General features: G+C 42.9%; 1 protein-coding gene across 1 annotated transcript in view; it reads right to left on the bottom strand.

The window, feature by feature from the left end:
• Positions 1–20302, bottom strand: part of LOC136884415 (sialin) — a 30289-nt gene extending 9987 nt beyond the window's left edge. Inside the window, exons 1-7 of the mRNA XM_068229815.1 lie at positions 20135–20302; positions 16667–16857; positions 13701–13934; positions 11324–11408; positions 7424–7647; positions 3211–3363; positions 1410–1542 (exon numbers count right to left, since the gene is read on the bottom strand). Of these exons, the coding sequence (XP_068085916.1) occupies positions 1410–1542; positions 3211–3363; positions 7424–7647; positions 11324–11408; positions 13701–13934; positions 16667–16857; positions 20135–20228 (1114 nt within the window). The 5' untranslated portion in view covers positions 20229–20302. The remainder of the gene's footprint in view (positions 1–1409; positions 1543–3210; positions 3364–7423; positions 7648–11323; positions 11409–13700; positions 13935–16666; positions 16858–20134) is intronic.
• Between the last annotated feature and the right edge of the window lie 1122 nt (positions 20303–21424).

Raw genomic sequence — 21424 nt, 5'->3', positions numbered from 1 at the left:
CATACATATTTTCTGGTTTCAATAAAATATGGGGCCAGCGAACAGTACGCAGCGTATTCATTTGAGACATACGTCAGTTTGTTCGTCTGACATTAACCTACCTACACAAACAAGTTGAGTCTGCCAAACACTGGCGTCTGTGTTGTATCGTTCAGTTTGTGCCTGAAGAAGTACATTTGCTGCACGCATTGCTTTTCTTATATTAGCCAGAATGAAAAAGCTGTGGAAAGTCATCGTTTGCTGGTAGAATTATATGGTGAACATGCTCCACCGATTAGAACATGTGAGACACGGTGATTTCAGTGTGAAAGGCAGTGAGCTCTGGTAGGCCACAAAAGCGGTATTGTGTGTTAAGAACTCTTGAAGACCGGCGAAACCGTTAATGCACAACGCTATCGCCAACAAATGATTAATTCAAATCATGCATTGATCGAAAGACGACCGGAATGGGCCAGAAGACATGGCAAAGTGATTTTGTTAAACGACAATGCGCCGTCTCATACAGAAAAACCAGTAACAGACACCTTGAAATCGCTTGGATGACACATCCTTCCGCACCCGCCGTACTCTCCCGACCTGGCGCCATCTGACTAGCACCTCTTCGCATCAATGGGGCACGCGCTCGCAGAGCAGCACTTCAGCAATTTCGAGGAAGTTGGAAAATGGCTCGACGAATGGTTTGCTGCAAAAGACAAGCAGTTTTTCTGCCGTGGTATTCATAACTCACCTGAAAGATGGGCGAAGTGTGTAGAAGACGATGGCCAAATTTTAAATAAACAAAAAATGAACTTCCCTTGAAAATTACGTGTTTTCTTGACCACAAAGACCGGCAAAGAATTATGTATACACCTCGTACTTCCTAATTATATTTTATTATATTTATTTTTACGTTTAAAATGTAATATTTGCATATATACATTAAAAGGAAGTGTTTTTAAAACCAGCTTTGTTATGCCTTATCAATAAACATTCTCATTTTAGGATACAGTGAGTTACGAACTCGTATATTTGAGAAGAAGTCTATCATTTTCCTTTGCCACTTTCCCTTACGCTCTGCTCTCTAGCAGATTAACAGCACCAAGCACCCATGACTCTCTTTGAGCATAACGCGGTAGTTTAAACAGCCTAAAAGAAGAATTTAAATTGCTTCGGTAGAGAGAGATGGCACACTGCCTGGAGCCACGAGTTTCGAGAGGAAAGGAAGGAAGCTGGGATATCGAAAGTAGGAGAGAAGTTCCCAAATAAAACACTCAGTTGCGTCTCTGCTGGTCAACTAAAGGTGGCCTGCAGCTATCAGGAGGCAAGGGTACTCCAGGCAAAACATGTCTCCTCATGGATCCTCTCAAAAAGCACGCACGGACTCTACATCTTAGCTTTTGTAATTGGAGTAAAAGAGACGTTCCACTTACTGATCCCATTGAAGATACGGTATCCAACTATTTTGGTGGCGTATCCTCTAGTTATGATCAGGTCCAGCGCCCAGCTGAAGACAGCGCTGAACGAGCCGCCCAGGATGTACGGGATGGTCGATAACGCAGAGTTCTGAAACATTAAAACATTGTGTCAAGGGCGCCGGCCTCGTATGCAACCCGCCACACTTTCAAGTTGAGAGGATTGCTCATGGTCAGTGTGCACGGCGCCGCACATGTCTACAGCTGTGAATGAGTGACGCTCTCCTTCAGGGAAACAAAGTAGCCTATGTAGCAGGTCAGAGGAATACTCAGTGTTCTTAAAATACAATTTTTAAAAATGCGTATACATTTTGTTTCTAATTATAATAGCTTTCCAGGAAAAGATATGTTTCGGTATATGTTTTACATGAGAGAAACGAAAGTAATGGGGAACGTGTTGGTCTTATCAGAAAAGCAGGATAACTACGGAGTTCAGAGTGAACTTTCCTGTTTCATGTGCATTTTCCTCGTAACTGTACAGGAAACTGCCATGTCTAGCTGACGAATGGGCTGCGTGTTCCGTCTGCTGTGTGCTCTATGACTTCTGACAGGACTCGAGTCTTTCTTTCAATGAATAATTGGGTTTTAACATTTAATATGTAAAAAAAATGCTTTGCACATTTCTGAAAGATTAAGCGGACCATTCCATCGGTCGGTGCGATAGTCCGAAGTAAGGAGGACAAAGCCTACATGTTATAACACAGAGCTGTGAAGTATGGACAATATAAACAGTATTCGCGTTCTCTTCTGTATACGAGTATCTGACTTTCGAAAGGAGATCCCTTTTGTGTAATCGAAACATTATGTGTGCGATACGATATCTCACCTCTGACCTCACACTTGTTAACATCAAGTGCTAATAGTCGGAAAACGAAGAACGATTACATGCACATCTCTGGTGATGAACACAACAGTCCTGCAGTCAGTGGAAACAACCAATGAAGGTTGAAATCTCCGTCCCAGCTGGGAATCTCGCCCAGCACAATCTAAACATTTGTGCTAAGAATATGTTAAACATTTTTGTACTGTTTCTAATGGAAGCTAAAATATTATGTGGAATGAAACCTTGGCCAATTACTGTATATGAGAAGCTTATTTCAAAAATATACCAAATTCAAAAGTAAAATTTTAAAAGGAGAGGAAGAACGCTCAGAGTGTAAAATTTCAACCGAAAATTCAGTTTAGTACTTTTATTACGTTGACATAGAATAAATGCACTATTATACAAATCATTTCTGTTAAAACGCCTGTAGTTTAATAAATATTCAAGATAAAAATCATCGACTTGGTACTTCCTGGCACTGAAACTCTAACATCTCCATCTGAAAGGCAGAAATGTCACTGCCGTCATCAGAAAACTGACTGTATTTAGATATGCGAATAAGTTATTTACACTGAAGGCACATATTAGTTATATAATTACAAATAAAATCATCGAACACAACAATGTAAGTTAAACGAAGTCTCCTGTTACGTGACACGGTAATGGATACGTTATGTTTTAGCCAATTCACTTCGCGGGATTTGGTACTTATTGCTATCAAACATGACTTCCAACACCCTCGACGTGGATTTCTGCGGTTTTGACTAGTTATTTTTCTGTAATATTATGCAGCTTCCTACCAGCGCATACTTTCCGTCACCATCTACATTTTATTGGTTTTTTATTTGGTACCTTTTTGAAATAAGCTCCTCGTATAGAAAGGTGATATTATCAGGAGCGAGGGAATTTGTGTCCATGTAGTGACGCAATACTCACACTCTTGATGTCGTAGTGCAGGACGTTGCTCATGTAAGTAGGTAGACAGGTGAGCAGTGCGAAGAACGTCCAGCCTATCCCCAGGTGCATGGAGGCGCAGGCCCACAGGCCGGGCGTCGAGAGGAGCTGACGCCACGGGATTGGCAGCTTCTTCTGTAACAGAAGGTAGTATCACTCCACGCCACCCGGCGCGCTGGCGCATTCTCTTCTCGTCCCCTAATTGTGTTTTACACGCAAAAGACCAGAGAGGAGAATTCAACCCTTCTCCAGCGCTTGAAAGGATATGCCAGGTCTTAGAGCTTCGCGATGGATGGGAAAGTAAACATGGCAATTTCCTACAATTTACATTTTTCCGAGGAGCATCTGCATCTAGAATTGAGAGATTTTACGTAAACAAAGATCTGGCACCCAATGTACATGACATCAGCGTTAAAATTATACCCTTCAGTGATCATTACGCTGTCCTACTCAAGATTCGTACCACTAGGAGGATACCTGTTATCGGGAAGACATATTGCAAACTACAGACGTGTGCAAATTATTAGAACAATGCATGAATTTTGTGTTTCTTCCCCCACTTAGTACAAAAATCTCTATACATATGAATGTAAAAGTATGTTTCAACCTGTTTATGTATTCTTTGGTTCATGTAGTCCACTGATGGCCCTTTGGTATATCTGAGGGAAAATTATTATAAAGAACAAGGGAATGCACACAAAGTACTAAAGAGGTCATTGTATATTGATAAATTGTTATAATTATACTTTAAAAGTGAATTACTGTCAGTTTTATCATTTATTCTAATAATTTTCACACGTCTGTAAATAATGCATTGCTAGATGACGAGCAGGTTCAACAGATGTGGTCAGATATACTCAGTCGTCTCACCAAACTGTACACAAATGGCTGCATAAGGTTAAACTGGCGTTTCAAACCTTCTTTAAGAAACGTGGAGCAGAAAAAGCAAGTAACAGACGGAAAACTCTACACTCTTACTACACTATAGTAACTGACCTTCTGGTGAGTCAACAGGCAGTTTACAACGTAAACAGCCACATAGCCGCAGTTAAACGAAGAATAACAGCCATTCAGGAGAACATCTACAGGGTTCCTTAGTTCTTTCATGTTCTAATTCAACCTTATCAGAAGAAAAATTATAGCTTTATCATGTAACCAATGAAAAAAAGTTACGGGAAGAGCAAAATAATATCTACTCTTCACACAGATGGCTCTTATCTGCTGAAGACTGTCTAAATGAAACTGAGAAATACTTCAGGGAAACGTTCCGGGACTGTGAGAATTCCCCGACCATTCTGTCTTTCGTCGATCAACAGCTCAGTGATGATGACAGGCAGCAGCTCCTCCGTCCAATTGAAGAAAGTGAACTATTCGAGGCCCTACGATCGTCCAGTAACAGATCAGCTCCAGACCCTGATGGTCTGACTTATCTTTTCTACAAAAACTACTGGAAAATCATGAAAACAACCCTTTTAACACTGATGCAACTATTGTTCGCTAATCTACGAGATTGCACAGGCGTTAATGAAGGAATTTTAATCCCTATACCCAAAGTCCCCGCACCACGAATGTTGTCAGATTTCCCCCCGATAACACTCCTCAACACCGATTACAAACTCTTCATGAAAATACTGGCGAAAAGAATACGACCCTACCTTACTAACATCATCAAAGTAGGGCAAACATGTGCTATTCCTGAAAGGAAAATTACCCACATCCTGCAGGCAATAAGAAATGTAGTGCTACACTTTGAAGCAGAGCCAACTGAAATGGCGCGATTCTAAACCTGGACTTCCAAACATCTTTCGACAGAGTGCATCACGGGTAGTTTTTAGCAGTGCATGGGTCTCCCAACCGCAATATGCAATCTTGTTCAAACCCTTTATAGTTCGGCGCATTCTCGAATACTTCTTAATGGACACTTCTTTTCCAGATCAATTCCAATTACAACATCGGTACGACAAGTATGTCCCCTATCCATGACTCCTTTTGCTTTAAGTATAGAGCCCTTTGTTCGGGCAGTCCACTTTGTAAAGTGCACGATTCCCAACCTCCAGAGCCTATTCACGGATGACGTTACCATATTACTGCAGACACCAACAGTTGCCCCACAGTTGAAGAGTATAATAACAACTTACGAGAAAGCCTCTAATGCCCAAGTCAGTTATCAAAAATCCGAGATATTACCGCTTGGTAGCTGGTCACAAGAGTCGACAATAGCGTCAGTACCTATTAAAGATAGAATTAAGATTTTGGGATTAGTGTTCACCCCTAATATGGACCAAACTATTGACATAAACTCGACAAGCATAGTTTCAAGGGTACGCGCCACATGGTCAATCAGTTTGAGTCGAAACCTGAACATCATTCAAAAGGTGTGGCATATAAACTTGTTGCCTGATCTAAATGTGGCACAAATTCTATCCATGACGGTAAAAACAAATCAGTTAGTTGAACTGTGTATTAGTTATTATTTATGGCGAGGATATATGCTTCGTGTAGCAAGATCACAAGTGAGAAAACCAGTAGGTGAAGGAGGAGTGGGTCTCATAGCAGTCGGTGAAAAATGCCAAGCGCTTTTAATGCGAGAGTTAATGATTGCCAAGACAGGAGTAGGATCTGCTTATCAGAATTATTTTTGGAATATAAGTCAGTAAAACCCAAAGTATTCAGTGCCGACACGATGTTTTAGAAGAGCGCACGATACGAGTGACAGGACACAACGAAACACAACCCCAAATCACGGAGAAGAAGGAAATGGAAAGAAATCTGGAGAGAAATTTCAAAGATCCTCATATACCAACTGACTGGAAAGTAGCAGCATATAAAGCTATAAACGAAATTATTCCAACAGAAGATAAAAAATTCCGTCACAACATCACCCAATCCCCACTCTGTAAAATATTTCTGGAGGTTGTCACACAGAGGCATAAACTTACGACGCGTGGAAATGGTTTTGTTCTGTGCTAAGACAGATGACAGGATCAGCTGATCCTAATGCAGCTTTAGAGCTAGAGTTCGGTACGCAGCACTTGAAATTTGCGCAAACTTGGCTTGTCACGGGGTAGGTCCAGAGAAAAGAACAGTGCTCCCTGAACACATTCATCCGTCTTCTAAAAGATGCCAAATAAAGGAACTCGAGAGTCGTGCAGTGTTTTCCACGCAATGTGTTTTCTCTCACGTGAAGCTCTCCGCAAGAGTAGCACAGCTCGTACTTGGGAGAAGTGAAAATCGCTCTTCCACTTTGAAGCTTGTGTCGTTTTATTCCTAAATAACGTATTTTATCACTGATATGTTCTTGAAAACTGCTTTTAAAATTATATAATTATTATTATCTTTCCTCAATGCCCAGCATTTCGTCATTCTTTCTGATCTTCGTTTTCTCCTTCAACTTCCATACTTTAATACTTTTCTCTTTTCTTAATGGGGGTTTTTCAATCTTTCCCGCTTTCAATTTTCCTATCACCACTTTATGATCTCCACCAAAGGCTTCTTCAGGCATGAGTGTAACGTTTAAAAGGTTCTTCCGGGGTTCTTTCTCTATGATTATATAATCAATCATGTTCGTCTGTCTCCCCAACCATACCTTGTAATCTTCTGACTGTTCTTCTTCCTAAACCAGGTGTTTCCAACAATCATTTGGTTCCTCTTGCAAAAATCCACCAACAACAACTCGCCTTCTCTATTTACATTTCCATATCCAAAGGGCCCTACAACATCTTTTCCTTGTCTTTCCATTCCAACTTGTGCATTTAGATCTCCCATGAATAGCACTTCCTTATCTTCTATCTGTCTCTCCTCTTCCTCTAGATGTTCATCTGTGCAACCCGTTTGTGGGGCATACAACTAAAATAGATATTTCATGCCATTTTCCAACTGGGCTCTCATCACCATCATCCAATCCCTGACGCATTTTGTATGTTCCACATCTTCTTGGATTTCTTTTCTAAGTATGATGGCCACTCCATTTTTGGCTTCATGTCCTCCGCTGTAATACAGCCTGTATCCTTCTTTCAGAAGAATCTCCCCCGTACCCCTCTTCTTGGTCTCACACAGACCAAGTATGGCTATATCTTTTTCTTTCATGAAGTCAACCAGTTCTTCTGTCTTTCCCGTCAGTGTCAGGACATTTATTATTATTATTATTATTATTATTATTATTATTATTATTGTTATTATTAGTCAGTTCTCTTACCTTACGAGGCACGGTGCCGATGGAAGCCTCGATGTAGCGTCGCTCTTCTGGAGAGATGCGAGGATGTTGTGCGGGAGAGTCGTACACCAGGAACAGCCAGGGGATGTACCAGAGTATCCCAAGTCCTCCGAAGACGTAGAAGACGAGCGGCCATCCGTGAGCGAACTCCAGGTCACAAAGGACTCCCGCCACCGGCATGCAGATCACCGTCCCCAGGTAGCCTCCTACAAGACACATCGCCAAACTGCTTATTTCAGATTAACAACTTAAGAAAGAGACAAGTAAAATAGTGTCAAATGTCCCTTTGGAAAAATCAAATGTCTTTCAGAAAATGAAACTCGAATTCATAAAGATTAATGTAAGGAATCGTTTTCCAGAGAGTGGAAGAGTGTAGCTGACTCACAGCCTCCATGAACACTTCACATCCACCATCTGTTGAGCCCACTGATCTCTATACCTGGATGGCTGGTGGCTTGGGTAGCAGTAAGCCGAATAGAAGATGACTGGCGCAGTAAGATGGCAGTGAGCGCACGGTGCAGTAGACCACGAGGAGCGCGCTTGCTTTGTTTATGCTTAGTTCAGTGACGCCAGGCCTCTTGATTGTAGTTCCACGAGTGTTCTGTGCTTTGTTATTGCAAAGTAAATAGTAGTGTATTTTACGAATTTAGGTTCGTTGCCTTGTAGTATACTTGTGGATTACAAGATTCAATTTAAATATGTATGTGTTTATCTGAGTCCGCCTCTGTGGTGTAGTGGTTAGCGTGATTAGCTGCCACCCCCGGAGGCTCGGGTTCGATTCCCGGCTCTGCCACGAAATTTCAAAAGTGGTATGAGGGCTGGAACGGGGTCCACTCAGCCTCGGGAGGTCAACTGAGTAGAGGTGGGTTCGATTCCCACCTCAGCCATCCTGGAAGTGGTTTTCCGTGGTTTCCCACTTCTCCTCCAGGCGAATGCCGGGATGGTACCTAACATAAGGCCACGGCCGCTTCCTTCCCTCTTCCTTGCCTATCCCTTCCAATCTTCCCATCCCTTCACAAGGCCCCTGTTCAGCATAGCAGGTGAGGCCGCCTGGGCGAGGTACTGGTCATTCTCCCCAGTTGTATCCCCGATCAAGAGTCTGAAGCTCCAGGACACTGCCCTTGAGGCGGTAGAGGTGGGATCCCTCGCTGTGTCCGAGGGAAAAAGCCGACAGATGATGATGTGTTTATCTGAAATGAAGAAACATTCTACGGGGTATTAACATACCGCAGTGTTCAGCTTATGGATGTACAAACAGAACCGATCAGTAGAAGGAGAAATCATTTCATCGGGGAGCTTATGGATGTACAAACAGAACCGATCAGTAGAAGGAGAAATCATTTCATCGGGGAGTTTTATACTGTACATAAGAATCTTCCTAGGGTAGTGTTTTGAGTTTTAGGTTTATTGTATCTTATTTCGCATATTCCGGGAGCAAAATGGCAATTAATTTTTGTAGGTTTCCTTTCTCGAGACCCGAACATCTAAGATCATCGATTAGGAGTATCAGGTGGGAGAATTGGGAGCCTTCTAAAACAGCTGTTCTCTGCTCGGATCACTTAGAGGAAGACTGTTTTGATAGAAATGGACAAACTGTACACCTTAGAAGTGATGTATAGCCAACTGTTTTCAATTTTACTGAACATTAACTGCAAGTAAAAATTTACTTATATTTTTTTTATTTCTCGTAATTAAACTGACGGTTTCGATGAAATAATTGACGTGACCTTATAACAATCTTAGAAAATGAAGTCTGGGGGAATTCTAGACCTTATTTACATCAGTAATAATTATGGGTGGGAGAAGAGAAAGTGTGGTGGGTATTTGGGGCTATCCCATTACACAATTCGTGGTATTTGGGACTCTTAACTGGTGTTACTTATATCTGATGATGACTATCAATATCGCTTTGCTAGCTGAATTTAATTAAAGAGGTCTGTAATAGTAAATTAAGCTGCAGGTAATGTGATATATTGACAAGTTTTGAATATTTGGTGTTTTTATAATTGTGTACATTTGCTTCACTGATATTTTAATTTAATACTATGCGCGTTATTTCATGGAAACAGGAATTCATTATCAAGCACCGATTACGAATGTCGAATCTAGGCCTGTATAGTGAGCTACGTTTATAGGTACATCATTTTAAGAATGCATAATTTCATGGCATACATGTATACAATTTACAGCAATGTTTCCAGAAACTGGTTTTCACTTGTATTGTGTTACCGATCGCTAATTGCATGTATTCAGCACCTAAGTTAATATTTGTCGGCCGTTATTATACACTCATGTTTATTGCTATCCCGGAGATTTAGTGACCTCGGAATGACGAGTCAGTGATCCCAATGTCCTTATGCTTTGAGTGAACATGTCTCTATATTTTTAATTATTCCAATGCGCCATTAATTGCGACTTAAAATTGACTATATTATCATTGCTTCCCCATAAGGAGAGCTCTAGGTTGGGTACGCCAACATGGCGAACCGCGCGCTCAACTTGGCGTACTTTCTCCTGCAGCGGAGACCTGCCATCAGCGATCCATGTATAGAGATCAGTGGTTGAGCCGCACAAACTGTATGCGAGTGTAGCTGACTCACGGCCTCCATGAACACTTCACATCCACCATCTGTTGAGCCGCACAAACTGTATGCGAGTGTAGCTGACTCACGACCTCCATGAACACTTCACATCCACCATCTGTTGAGCCGCACAAACTGTATGCGAGTGTAGCTGACTCACGGCCTCCATGAACACTTCACATCCACCATCTGTTGAGCCGCACAAACTGTATGCGAGTGTAGCTGACTCACGGCCTCCATGAACACTTCACATCCACCCTGTTGAGCCGCACAAACTGTATGCGAGTGTAGCTGACTCACGGCCTCCATGAACACTTCACATCCACCATCTGTTGAGCCGCACAAACTGTATGCGAGTGTAGCTTGACTCACGGCCTCCATGAACACTTCACATCCACCATCTGTTGAGCCGCACAAACTGTATGCGAGTGTAGCTGACTCACGGCCTCCATGAACACTTCACATCCACCATCTGTTGAGCCGCACAAACTGTATGCGAGTGCGAATAATTTCTAAATAATGATGGTTATTGATTTTCACTCAGGTATACCCGTACTTTTGCTTGTACTTAGGCGACCTTGACACTGGTATGGAGGAATGGTGATACCATAAAGCCGAACTGGTTTATGCCCGCAGTTAATGGAAGGGAGCAACAAAGGTCAATACGTCGGTAGAGAAAGTCCCTCATAAACCTGTGACTGTAGGGGTTCTGGTCCCAGGTCTATTGTATTATGTTAACAGATCTATGCGTTTCAATATCTTGGATGTGATATACTGTAGTTATATATTTATAATATCCGCGGATAACCCTTTGCGGGTGCGGATGTTATATCGGTGCAGGCCCCTAACCATCTGTACTCTAAGGAACGTCTTTGTCACTCGATGATGGCCTGCATAACTCAGGACGCGCACTCACGTGAGTATTTTGTTTAGCGATAAGTTATGTAACTTTTAACATAAATGTCTCGTGGTGTAACGTGACGTGATAAAACGCGAGACGGAAGTGACGTCACATGAGGCCTTGGTCGCCAAACATGCTGCGGCTATCCTTATCAATATTTGAGTTCCATATTCACGGCTGATCAAAGGGAGAAGTTCCCTCCTACTCTGCTCTATTTATGTTCTCGTACTGCAGTTCTTTTGTCACGTCTTACAATTCACCGTGCGAGCTGGCTACGCGGGTTGGGTTACGTAGCCATCCCACTGTGAGCAGCTCTGAAGATGGTTTTCCACGGTTTCTCATTTTCACTCCTATCCCATCGAGGGTGTGCCGTAAAGCAAATTGGAGCCAGGCACTCACCTGAATAGATGACGGAGAACCGACTTCGTTCCTGCGGCGGGGCCCACTTGGAGATCAGGAACTGGACGGCAGGAAAGGTAACACCCTGTAACGGAGAAACCACACTAGTTGAAATGAAATGGCGTATGGCTCGCCAGGTGCAGGTCTTTTGATTTGGCTCCCTTAGGCGACCTGCGCGTCGTGATGAAGATGAAATTATGATGAAGACGACACATACACCCAGCCCCCGTGCCAGCGAAATTAAGCATTATTGTAAAAATCCTGACCCTGCGGGGAATCGAACCCGGGACCCTTCTGACCAAAGGCCAGCAAGCCATGGAGCATCCAGACTAGTTAACATACTGAGAACAATTATTATTATTATTATTATTATTATTATTATTATTATTATTATTATTATTATTATTATTATTGTTGTTGTTGTTGTTGTTGTTGTACCGGGCGGTACACCTCCACGCCGCTAATTTAAAATTTGCGCCAGTTGAAACTCCTCTGCTGGAGGAAGTCTGAACTTTATCGACGGTATTAATTTTCAAGTTTCTCAGAAGATGTCACTACTTGGAAAGTTTGGAGTTTTTGAACTGTGCCACTTTTGATGTATTTTTGTTTTACCGGTAGTAAGAAGTGTGAACTTTCTCTTCTAGAGGACACTACTGAAAAACTGCAATGGTGCACCCTAGTGCGATGTGAAAGAACTGTTTTTTGGAGAAATTTTTATTTCAAAAGTTTGTTTCTTGTTAAATTTCTTTCTGTTATTGTTTAAGTTGGCTGTATACCCCTCTCTTTCCCCTTGTTGGTATTTAGCCAATCCCGAATTTCTTTAATTAATTTCTGACCAATCTGATGTATCTTCCCCCAACTTGAATATGCTGCTTATCCCTAACCAATAAAGTTTTGGTGGGCGGGTGTTCTCATTCCAAAAACGCCTCGAACTTTCCGCGAGAGTATATAAACTGCTGATTTTTGGGTCTCTGCGCCACTTCTGTACCATCTTTCTGTGTGTAAAGTACATAGCAGGGGGCGGGAAGCGCCTCTTTCTTCGGGCAGCAGTTCAACAATAAGGTAATGGCCGTATAATAACTTCTTTTCTTGCTAGCTCAGCAGTTTAACTCTCGGGGCGGGTCCGAAGCGTTTCCACCATGTAACTTTCCCTAAAATGTAAAGACACTCTGTATTTATTCTATCTTTTAAACTACATATTGGGATAGAGAGTGCTTAACCCTCTCGAGCTCCCACTCATATTGTTCTGAGGTGAACTTATTTTTCTCAACCGATTCTTCCGTAACAGTAATGTAAATTGTTTCTTTCTTAAGTCACCTCTTTAGTATGGGATTAGCCCTTGTATTAACGGCCTAGTGCCAAGTAGGTTTTAAACAAAGTGTATTAGGAGCGCAAGTTCGCCTCCTCTCAAATTGTTATTTTAGAGGTCATGTAATTAATCTTTTTCTCATTTAATAGACCTCAGTAGGTTGGGTATTTTACCCCTGTGTCTATGTCCTGAGAGGACAACTTGAAGGTGGAGTTTGGTGTGGCCTTTGAGAGGCTTAAAGTTTGAGAGCGAGTGGCTCTTTCTTGAAAATTGAGTGTTGTATGCCTCGAGGAGGCTTTTCTGTGTAATTTGGAGCAAGTGCTCCTGAGCATGAATGGGGTTTTCTGCCCCTCTGTTAAAACTTATTTTGGAGTAAGGTTGGGCTGATTGCCCAAGAATTGTGAAGTCGGGGCGCGAAGCCCAAATCCGGTAAATATTGTAACTATACTTTGTTGCCTTACTACTCTGTACCTGCCATGCTTGTTATTTCTTAATTTTGAAAAGAAAATATAACCTGGTTAAATTTTACATTAACCTTAATTTCGTAGTTTGAGACCCGTTCACGCCCGCACCTTCTTTCACCTCTACCTACCGCAAAAACACGGTAACAATTATTATTATTATTATTATTATTATTATTATTATTATTATTATTATTATTATTATTATTATTATTATTATCGTATCTTCTGTCTACCACCGGTTTGGTGGAATTCCACTATACGATTGCTATGGCACCCACAAGGTGATGGTGATTATTGTTTTAAGAGCAAGTACAACGAGGCAACCATCCTCTATTAACACTAATCAGAGAGAGGGATCCGACACTTCGAAAAAATGGAGGTATCGACCAAAGAAAGACAAGGACCACGAAAGGCCTCCACTGCTCTAATACCGCCAGGGTCGGAATACAACAAGAGTTGACCGAGGGAACTCCAATAGGATAGATGAAAGTGAGGAGCCTAGCACAAGTAAGTGGAAGCAATGTGAGGACTCAGCTAAAGGCCTCGCGGCCGCCAACCCACGCTCCCAAGTTGCCGCGTGTTACGACAGGCAGGGGATACTCACCGCGGCCAGTCCTATGAGGACGCGCACCACGAACAAGAGCTCCTCCGCCAGCCACACACTGAAGGGGCTGATCACGGTCAGGATGGAGGGGATGAAGATCCCGAGTCCGAACACCAGCTTGCCACCGAACTTCTCAGCCAGCAGCCCGCCAGGAACTTGCCCCACCGTGTAGCCGTAGAAGAAACAGGACAGCAGGAGGCCTTGGGTCTCTTCATCCCACAGGAACTCGCCGTCCTGAAAACACACAGTAGCCAGGCCTTAACAAATGAAGGTCGCCCTAGTAACAGTTGACAAGAGTTTTCAGCTCTTACACATTAAACATTACGTGTAGACATTTGTAATATTTGCCGTTTTTTTAAATAATGGCAGTGATATGTATGATACTTATCCTGAGCATATCGCCAGAAAACCTGCATTGCATACAACTAAAAAGCCAATATCGTACGGCACGGCCAATTCCGTGCGCCAGATCTTTTTCGAGCTGAGTATAATCTGACCCGGTTTGTGCACACTCCTAACTCACGTTACGTAACGACGGAGATCTTGCTAAGTATGGGAGATTTCTGGTTTTATATTAATGTTATGACTATTTTAAATAATAATCAAGGCCGCATTATATAAACATTAACGCTAAGTACGCAGCGGTACGTTTGAGTGCCGAAGAAGAGTATTACGGACATAGAAGTAACTCAACTATAGGCTACTCCTCACGTAAATGATACGAACATTCTCCTTTACTATCAAAATAGAACAGGGACCGCCTGCCCCAGGTGGTAGAGGCGTGGGTTCGATTCCCCGTCAGAAAGTCGAAAATTTAAGAAACGAGATTTCCTCTTCCAGAAGTGAATATGGCCCTGAGGTTCACTCAGCCTACATTAAAAATGAGTAGCAGGTTAATTCCTGGGGACGAAGGCGGCCGGGCGTAGAGCTAACCACTCTACTCCACCAAGTGCCGAGCTTACGGATAGTGGAAGCTTTACCTTTCGCCCCTCCAAGGGCCTTCATGGTCTGTACGAAGATGACTTTGCTTTTTCTCTACCAAAATAGAATCTCTTTTGCTATTAAAACGATTGTGTTAATGTAAGGAACATACTCTCGAGGTCAGCATACGACACTCCTAGGCACAATGAGGGTTGTTCCTTGGTCATGGATATGTTTAAGCTTTACCCTTAATATATCACAGTAATACACTGAAGAAAATGGAAATTGCAACACCCAGAAGGAGTGGTCCTACATTAATGCAATTGAACACGCAGAACGAGTGTTCGGTTGTGATTCGATTATTACACTTTCAGGTCCCTCTGACCGCAAGTTTGGACAACAATAAATACAGGATGTGCCCACCACGAGCTGCAATACATTGATGAATTCGTCGAGGCATGGAGTCAATAAGGCCCTGGATCGCTTCCTGAGGAATTGTGGCCCATGCTTGCTGCACTGCACGGGTCAGTTGTTTCAGAGTTGTGGGTGGCTGAGGACGGTTGGCCAGTTGTCGACCCATCATGTCCCACACATGCTCAATAGGACTGAGGTCCAGGGATCTGGCGGGCGATTCTAAGGTTGTGATGTCATGAAGAGCTTCTCTGTAGATGCGTGCAGTGTGAACTCGGGCATTGTCCTGCTGAAACAACCCATTAGCAATGTTCGCCATCATAGGGACAACCAGTGGATTTAGTACGCTATCAACGTACTGTCGAGCAGTCATAGCGCCCTCATCAAGCACTAATTGTGATTTCACATTAAAGCCAATAGCTCCCCAGACCATAATGCTTGGTGTTGGCCCTGTGTGCCTCTCGACAATAAGATCTGGGCGGCCCCTCTCCCCGGTACGTCGGCGCACACGATTCCGGCGATCACTGCGGGCAAGACAGAAGCGCGATTCATCACTAAAGACGACCCTATGCCATTTGTCGACCCATGTCGATCTTTCTCGACACCAGGCCAGCCTTACACGTCGCTGTTGTGGGGTCAATGGAACACCTTCTGCAGAGACACGGGCTCGTAAGCCAGCTGCACGCAGGCTATTACGAGCTGTTTGTTTTGTAACGTGGGGTGCCACAGCTGCTCGAATTTGCGCTGCTGTTGCATGGGGTTCCATCCGGGCCATCCATCCATCTGGGCCTGTGCTAGGTCTACGAGTGTGGGTACCTTCATTTGACCACTGCTGCCATACACGTTGTACCGTAGATGCCTGTCGGCCAACACGTGCAGCGACAGTCCTTAGCGATAATCCACCTTCACACAGCCCAATTATCAGAGCCCTCTCAAACGGCGACAGTTGTTGATAGCGTGCTCTTCTCTGTCCTTGAGGCATGTTTGACGGGGAACACTTCACTGCATAGACTGCAAGTCAACTACGCTACACCAGAGTCCGTATACTGGAGTTGATTCCTCCGCGACCAATCACGTGGAGAGACCTGTAGCAACAATCCAATGGTTCTGAAACCTTGATCGTTTACATACCTACATGGCATCGTTCCATATCTTGAAAATCAACACAAACGACCAATGCCTTCATGGTATTGCAATTTCCATTTTCTTAAGTGTATGTACAGAAGAATTGTACAATTTGGTGTTGTTGATGCTTGCTATTTACATTTTACAAGTTTCTTAGAACAGTATATGCAACAATTGGCTAGCTTTCCAAATGTGTATACATGTCTTATTTAGTTCATTGTCTTTACATTTTGTGCTAATCTGTCGTAGTGTATAAAATCACAATACCTACCGCTTTATTTTTCAGAAGGCTCATCGCCAGTACCGGTACATCAACGATGCGAGTACCTGGGCCCTAGGTATGGCCTGTCGTACAGTATGTGTGAAAATAAAACATCACTGAATTTTGTATCTGTCGCCATGACTGAAATACGGCTCTCGAAAGTTATAAAAAATAATATTATACGATGCCCTTCCTCCGTCATTTTGACGCTTTTCTACGTCTGTCGTAACAAGTTCAATGCACTCACCTGAACAGATTTGGAGGCCGTCGACTCCCCCGGACACACGTCATCTGAGGCGGTGTAGTTCCTGTCTGACCCCACAGCCGTGCTGTTCACCATGGTCACTATAGCCACCGACAAGTTCACTCTGAAGGCGTACGACAGAGCTACTCCAAGCAGCCCCATCAAGGCGAAGACGAAACGGGCCTTCACTCTACCTGCGGAGCAACAAGACTGTTCTTATCGTGGGAACTGCACAAGTAGGGCTCGTAGAGAGAATGTGGACCTATCATAGCTCGCATCAGCTGGCAACATCTACCAGTTTTGTGTTTGAACCAGTGGCGGCTCGTGCTGAATAATGTTGGTGGTTCTGCTCTGCGACGCCCAGTCCATTGCAGTAAGTGTAATAGACAAACCTAAATTCGTATTGCATACAGGAAGTGTCAGCTGAGCTCGTGTGAATACGTCCTCCAATCCCGCGGAAACGCTTTTCTCCATGTCCTGTCAGTGTGAAGTTCACGAAAATATACCGAATATAAATATAAAACTGACTTGTACAAAAACAACAATAAAAATTTACAAAAAATAAATCCCCCTTCCGCTTATCGAAAAAAAAATGTTGACTTCTCGACACATTCATATTTACAAAGGTTCCGAGACCTGCATACATCTTTGACAGCCGGCTTTCTTAATGGAGGGGGAACATCATCTGAATGCACTAGCGTTTCTGTTTTCATTTTCATGACTACCTAACTCGGAAGAATTCATTACCATTACGGAGAAACATAGTCATGACTACTTGTAAGCCTAAGAACTAGCTCATTCGCTTCGTACGAGAGAGAATGTTTTCGGTCGTTGGATAGAATTTTGCTGAAGTACTGGTCATTTACACAAAAGATAGAAAAATATGCGTACCCCAATCATAAGGTACGTTGTTTGAAGACTTAACGTGGACAGTAAATTGATTTTGTGTTACTTAATCACAACCATCCTCTTTTATCACGCATTTATCCTGTATTTAAACTTTTGGGGCTTTCTTTCTACTGAACAGAAGCATCACAACTCTACTGTAGTATGTGAGAATGTTGACATGTAAGAATTTTAAACCATATCAATATCTACACAATTTTAAAAGTTTAAAAGTTCTCTATTTACACTGGTGAGTACAATGGAGGGAGCTATTCCCAAACAGCTGATATTTCAACAGGCTCACTCGCTGCAGCGACTCTCTCACGGACGGTGGCGCTGTCTAGTGTATTATTTACTAACTCTATGGTCACGCGAATAGGCCAGACGTACTGCAAGGCGTGCAGTTCATACAGAACCTTATGGGCGACTCTTAGCCACCTAACGGAAGAAAGCTTTAGTTAAGTGTGCTCTCCTAATATTCTGTCGTTCACAGATCTAAACAGGGTTGCCAGATCACCAGCAGCTGTGTGGGTATCGATCTTTGGCTCGATATACACACTCAATATGAAGGATGGGATCGCTAATCGCTATATATTACATTACTGTATATCTTTCATTGTGGTGGTTCTGCAGCTCTGCAGATCGTATTATGGAGCCGCGCCTGGTTTGAACTCTACAAATGGCAAGGCAATGGAGAAGAAAGCTCAAATATGGTCGCTGGAAACGGCTGTACGATTCTTTTGCTTGTAACATTTTATGAAACGAGTACGTTCAATAGTCAGTAGCATTACGTGTGACGTAGTTCATTGTTACGCTACATTGTGAGTGGAACGTATTGAAATCTCCATCTTCAGTTCAGTATCGAGTGAAGATGTACGGACTGCCATGTGGGCAGCAGGCCAGTACCCAGCTTCCATGGTAAGGTCATGTGAGGGTAAAAGAAATGAGAGAGAGCTTCCATTCAGTTTTTTAATAAGAGGTGTGGAACTTTTTTAAAGTTGTTTTTACGCCGCACCGACACAGATAGGTCTTATGGCGACAATGAGACAGAAAAGGTCTAGGGGTGGGAAGGAAGTGCCCGTGGCCTTAATTAAGGTACAGCCCCAGCATTTAGCTAGTGTGAAAATGGGAAACAATCTTCAGAGCTACCGACAGTGGGCTTCGAACCCACGATTTCCGGAAAACTGGACACTGGCCGCATTTAAGCGACTGCAGCTATCGAGCTCGGTAGGTGTCGAACTAAACGAGTTAGGCGTTTAGTTATTTTACAGAGGTTTGCAGACCGAACACTGAGTGTATAATGAAGAATTATTATTATATGCCTTTTATGGCGGGATGTAGTGTCTTCTGGTATGAGCTACAGCAGTCTCATCCTTGGCTTTGACAATATGAAAGTGACCGAGGTATGAGCAATTCTAGTAATACCATTCATTATACAGCCAGTCCCTGTTATGAATGGATGAAAATATTGCTCATAGGGTCAGTTGGTACATGCATTTCAGTGGGCTTGGCAGACTGATATGTAATAGCAACTTCTGGCTCAGTGAGGAAAGCAACGGGAAACTACCTCACTCCTCATTTCCCTAGTACGCCTCTTCAGTGACACCTAGGCTATTTATGGCTGCTGTTGGTGGAGCTGTAGAGGATCAACCGGCCTTTGGGCTGCATACCCAACATACATACATACATATTATTATTATTATTATTATTATTATTATTATTATTATTATTATTATTATTATTATTATCACAGCCGTATTTAGGCATGGGCCACATGGGTCCGGGAGGAGGGCGGAAAATTTCTGGCGCGGCAAAAAATGAAAAGATCTAACAGTTCGGAAACGAGTTTTTAGAATGCGCGCACAGAATTGTTCCGCTCATGTCGGTAATAACCAGCTCTCTCGCTTCTACGTCCACGTATCAAGATGACTTCGGGCTGCAACTTACTCAAGTCGGTGGTGAATCAAAGCCAGCTGCATACCGCGTGCTGTTGAATGAATCGAGAAGGCCCCTAATTTCCCATAATACAAAGAGTTCCGGAGAAGTCCGCGAAAATGAAAGCCTAGCGTTTTTCGTGTAATGAACACAACATGGATGGTCTAAAACAATTACGGTAAGCGGCTCAAATGATCGCAGATTAGCAGAAGAGAAGAAGAAGAAGAAGAAGAAGAGGGAAAGCGAATTGTTTTCTCGAACACGAAAATTAGACTTGTTTTTCCACAGCAACCAAACTACAGAATAACTCAACCAACATCCTCGCATACAATGACGAAAATACAAATGATGGTACCGGCACAGAGAACCTTGATAAGTTGCGTTTCCATTGGTCTGCTGTCATGAAGGCGATCTAGTACCAAGATAAACTAGTTTTAAGTAAAGCGATTACCCTTATTTTTGGCCTATGAATGGCAAGTCTTATCAAGTTTAAGGAAGTGGGGCTGAAAACGATTTGGACCCAGAAGCCTTGCAGTATTTAAATACGGTCCTGATTATTATTATTATTATTATTATTATTATTATTATTATTATTATTATTATTATTATTATTATTATTATTAAATAGACTGTAGAAACACTGTCACTTACTTTTGGTATCGTGTACGCCGTCTGGAAGTTGGATGCCTTGCTTCACAGCCTCCCTGGTCCCTCCAGACTTGGACTCGGCAGAGGGTCCACTCATTCTGCATCAGTATGTAAATTCGGCAGGAAAGTAAAGTTCTACGCACGTCTCAGTACTCCGGGGTTGTTGTCTTGGAGACGGTCTTTCCTCGAGTAGAAAGCTCACGGATTATCGCCGCGCACAGAAGAAATTTACAAGCGTTATCAAGTAATAAATTAATGAATTTGCTCACAGAGAGGCCTATATTTATCTGATCTCTATCAATTGGCATTAATGGCTGGATTAAGTGCAACTTATGATTGAGTTATGGTGGCAGACGTCGTGGGAATTTACAGCGCTAGGATATTAGAGACTAGCAGAAGTTTCTTAAAATATTCTGTTTAGCGACAGAGTTTGGTGACTATGTACTAAACAGTAACAGTGGTGGTGGAAGTACAACCATCTTCTATATAACACAAATCAGATAGAAAGCATGGGAGGGATCCGACACTTCAAAAAATCAAGGTATCAATCAAAGAAAGAGGGAAGATGAAAGGCTTCGAGTATTGTAATATTGTCGAGGTCGAAAAAGACCTAGAGTTGACCAAGGGAGGTCGGATAGTGAGGAGCAAGTAAGTAGAAGCAATGTCAGGGCTCCCTGGTCGCCAACCCGCGTTCCAAAGTGCAGAGCCCCTGCGGCCCCTTTTAGTCGCCTCTTACGATAGGCAGGGGATATCATGGCCGGCATTCTAACCACTAGATTGCGTGCAAAAAGTCTGGATTCAACTCCAAACCTGTTCACGGCGTCCATATGAAGTGAGGGCACTGACCCGTCCGTCGGAGGGTGACGTTAAGCTGTAGAATATCATCATTCATTTCATCTCATTAACTCCTCATATGAGGTTTACGTCAGTAAGGGCATCCGGCCGTAAAAATTATGTAGGAAGATTCATCTAACTTCAAAGCCGCACATCCCTTCCTGTGGTTGAGTCGTTCTGATAAGGAATAAAGACAGGGTGAGAAGCAGAGCCCATCTGATTGGTTAACGTCAGCAGCCGCGAGATAGCACGAACATCGTCCAGCGGTCCGGGATCGGCGAATTTAACCTTTATGGGTAAATTCCTGAATTAGGTGAAGCCCATGCTCTCAGATGCGCAGGCGTCAAGGTGACCGCAACATCCACTGTGTAGCAGTTTGTGTCGGTCTCCCACATCACATACAAAACATTTCTAGCAGACAAAGTATTGTATTGTATTGTTGTATTGTATTTTATTTCG

This window comes from Anabrus simplex, chromosome 12 (assembly GCF_040414725.1).
Source record: "Anabrus simplex isolate iqAnaSimp1 chromosome 12, ASM4041472v1, whole genome shotgun sequence".
Classification (NCBI taxonomy): Eukaryota; Metazoa; Arthropoda; class Insecta; order Orthoptera; family Tettigoniidae; genus Anabrus; species Anabrus simplex.
Note: the sequence above shows the minus strand (reverse complement) of the source record. Positions and strands in the feature narration are given on the sequence as shown.